This window comes from Solanum tuberosum, unplaced genomic scaffold (genome assembly GCF_000226075.1).
Source record: "Solanum tuberosum cultivar DM 1-3 516 R44 unplaced genomic scaffold, SolTub_3.0 scf00259, whole genome shotgun sequence".
Classification (NCBI taxonomy): domain Eukaryota; kingdom Viridiplantae; phylum Streptophyta; class Magnoliopsida; order Solanales; family Solanaceae; genus Solanum; species Solanum tuberosum.
This window is the reverse complement of record NW_006239180.1, coordinates 554,487-558,206: the sequence shown is the minus strand read 5'-3', so window position 1 is coordinate 558,206 and position 3,720 is coordinate 554,487. Positions and strand designations below refer to the sequence as shown.

The window sequence follows — 3,720 nt, the reverse complement described above, 5'->3', positions numbered from 1 at the left end:
TTATCAAATATTCCAAATATTTGTTAGATGAACAACCATATTTGTGCAAGCTCCTACTACCATTTTAATTGTTCTGTATAATGGCATAAATTTATTTATCTAGTCAAATTGTGAAATCACATGCATATGTTTTTGGAACATCATATCTGGAGGTTTTTGTTGCGGTAGAATCACTCGGCATGGGATCAGCTACAGTGTTGCATTCTCTTCCCTAAAACGTGAGTATCTCTCAGACTTCTCCATTTATATTTCCCTACGGGTAAAAAAATGTTAAATGTTCATTATGAAATCTACAACATTTGGTAAGCCGCAAGCTATGATATCAGAAGACACTGAATATGCCCAAACGAATAGCACTGAGAAAGAAGACTCCAATAGTGAACTGTATTCCATCACCTCAAGTAACTAAGTATCCAGGAAATGTTATTTATCAACTAGCAATGCTAATCCTTCATTTTGAAAAGATATGTTACTTTCATGATACTTGCAAGAAATGAAAGCTCAGAGTGCTACTGAAGATAAATTGGTACTTCTTAAGGGCGTAAATGGAGCTTTCAGGCCTGGTGTTTTGGCAAATTTGTTGGAAGTAAGTGGTGCTAAAAAAACATTGAAGGATGTATTCGCTTGAAGAAATACCGGGGGATATATTGAGGGTGACATCAAACTTCCGGCTATCCTAAGAAGCAAGACACATTTAGCACGTATATCTGGATACTGTGACCAGAATGACATCCATTCACCTTAGTATACTCATCTTGGCTCTGTTTACTTCATGATGTTGACAAAAAAACAGGAGAGGTTGAATTCATGTAAATATTTCCTATTTATTTATCCTCGTACAAAATTTTGTTGAGGAAGTCATGCATCTTGCTGAGCTTCGACCACTAAGATTAGCCTTAGTTTGTTTTCCAGGGGTCGACGGCCTCTTAGCCGAACAACTCAAAAGGTTGACCATTGCAGTGGAGCTAGTGCCTAACCCCTCTATCATTTTCATGAATGAACCAACCTCAGGGCTAGATGCAAGAACCACTGTTTGTATCGTCCGTCTGCGTAGTATCAACATTTTTGTTGGAAAGAAAAAGATAATCAAAAGGAAAAGTGAGTAGAAAGAGAGCAAAAGAGATAAAAGTTACTGCAAACTTTTTTGAATTTTATTAATTAATAAAAGCAAAATGACCTGCTTATAAATAGGCTTACCAAAAAACTGAAAAATACTAAAATCTAGGTTCGCTAGCCCACTAATTACTAATTAGCTACTAATCTGCCACAATAATTAATCTTGCTAAGAGAAAGGAAACTAACTAAACAACTCCCGGAGACTTGGTCAAGTTTCTTTTGAATCACGTTTCAACCCCCACCCCTTGATTCAAAACTGCAAACTACAAGTTGACCTCTGAAGAACTCATGATTTGCTTGGGGAAGTAACTTCGTGAAGATGTATGTTGCTAGCTCAATTGTATCACAAGACTTCAAAGTAACTTCTCCAGTAGAAACAAGACTTCGAATAATGTGATAGCGAATATATATGTCCTTTGTTCTACTGTGGAATACTTTCTTCTTCGACATTGCAATAGAAGATCTATTGTCACAAAAAAATCTCAGTTGCACCAGTTGGTTTCTGATTAAAATCAGAAGCAAGTCTCCTTAACCAAACTTCTTGACAAGCTACAAAAGTTGCTGCAATATATTCATCCTTTAGAGTATATAAGGCCACCAATTCTTGCTTCTTTGAACTCCATGAAACTGCTTCAGATCCAAGATTAAACAAGAAACCATATGTGATCTTTCTATCATCAATGTTTCCTACGTAGTCATTATCAGTAAAGCCAATTAATGTGAAATTTGTTACCTTAGAATACCAAATTCCATGATATGTTGTCCCAGCGATATATCTCAATACTCTTTTTGCAGCTCCAGGGTGAAGCTTACTTGGATTGTTCATAAATCGCGTTATGACGCCAACAGAGAAAGAAATGTTTGGTCTTGTATGAGAAAAGTAGTTCAAACCACCAACCAAACTTCTAAAATAAGTCGCATTTGTCATTTCAGAATCATTATCACGACACAAATTCTGATTAATAGTCATCGGCGTAGCAACAACATTGCAATTTAGCATATTGAACTTTTCAAGAGATCTGTTGCATATTTTCTTTGTGAAAGAAATATTCCATCAACTCCCTGTTTCACCCCAAGACAAAGAAAATAATGCAGCAGACCCTAATAAGACATCTCAAAATTCTTCATCAATGAAGTGTTTAAATTCAGTGACAATAGACTCACTCAAACCCATATATATCATATCGTCAACCTAAATACATACAACTAGAAAACCATTTTTGCCTCCTCTTTTTATATAAAGAGTAGGCTCATTGTTGCTCCTTTGGAAGCCACTCTCCTGGAAATAAGAATCAATTTTGAAGTACCATGCCCGCGATGCTTATTTTAAGCCATAAAGTGCCTTTTTTAACTTGTAAACCTTATCTTCTTTTCTATTAACTACAAAACCTTTAGGTTGTGAGACATAAACCTCCTCTTCCAAATCACCATTTAAAAAGGCGGATTAGCATCAAATTGGTACACTGGCGAATTTAATTTAGCAGTCAAGGCTAAGAAATTTCTCACTTTTTCAAAGCGGGCAATAGGAGAAAAAGTTTCGTCGAAGTCAATACCTTGTTGTTGGAAATAACCCTTCGTGATGAGCCTTGACTTGTGTTTTTCAACGCTGCCATCTGCATTATACTTGGTTCTAAACACCCATTTAAGCCAATTGGCTTTCTTTCCTTGTGGAAAATTTGCCAAGTCCCATGTTTCATTCTTTTGAAAAGCCATCAACTCCTCTTCCATAGCCTTACACCATTTATCCTCTTTTTCAGCATCTTCAAAGAAAGTAGGATCTGAAAAACAAGTAAAGCAAAAGTACAAGATGTATTGTTAGCATATCTAGGTTTTTTTTTTCCTATCTCTTGTTAATCTTCTCAATGGAGTTGGCTCAGTGAAAGCTTTTTCCAATATTGGAGAAGTTGTTGGTGCAATCGATTAGGTAGTCGATGGATTTCCCAAGAAAGGATCTACTACATACTCTTGATCAATAATATCGTCAGAAGGAAACAATTGAATGTTTGAACTTTCATTTGTGGAATTAAAGTTCCAACTTCCAACTTCCATCTTCATTAAACACAACATTTCTATTGATCTTAATTCTCCCACTCACTGGATTATATAACTTAAGCCTTGGATTGTGTGTTATATCCTACAAAAATACATTTTCACATTCTTCATCAAGCTTATGTCGAGCTTGTGAATTTATCAAGGCATAATCTATATAACCAAAGACGCGTAAGTGGCTTACCTTGGACTTGTTACCTCTCCAAGCTTCATATGGTGTTTGATTAAACACTGTCTTAGTGGGAGAAATATTTAGAAAATAGACAGTCATGGCAACATTTTCAGCCTCAGTACACCTCCACCTTCCATCATGTTTTTGCCCATCTCGACAATTGTGTAGTTCTTTTGTTCTCCTACACCATTTTGCTCTAGTGTATAAGGTGATGTGAGTTCTCTGTGTATCCTCACAAAAGGAACTGAATTCTTTTGACATAAACTCACCACATCAATCTATCCGAAGAGTTTTGAGTCCATATCCATTTTGCCTCACAACAAAAGTTTTAAATTTATTGAAATTATCAAAAGTTTCACATTTAAATTTCAATACATATATCT

General features: G+C 35.7%; 1 protein-coding gene across 1 annotated transcript; it reads right to left on the bottom strand.

The window, feature by feature from the left end:
* Positions 1-1,585: 1,585 nt before the first annotated feature.
* Positions 1,586-2,086, bottom strand: LOC107062683 (uncharacterized mitochondrial protein AtMg00810-like). Its single transcript, XM_015313579.1, has one exon. The coding sequence runs from the start codon at positions 2,084-2,086 to the stop codon at positions 1,586-1,588; it is 501 nt and encodes a 166-aa protein (XP_015169065.1).
* Positions 2,087-3,720: the final 1,634 nt, after the last annotated feature.

Coding starts and splice junctions, on each gene's coding strand:
- LOC107062683 (XM_015313579.1), bottom strand. CDS start 2,086: ATGACTATTAATCAGAATTTGTGTCGTGATAATGATTCTGAAATGACA.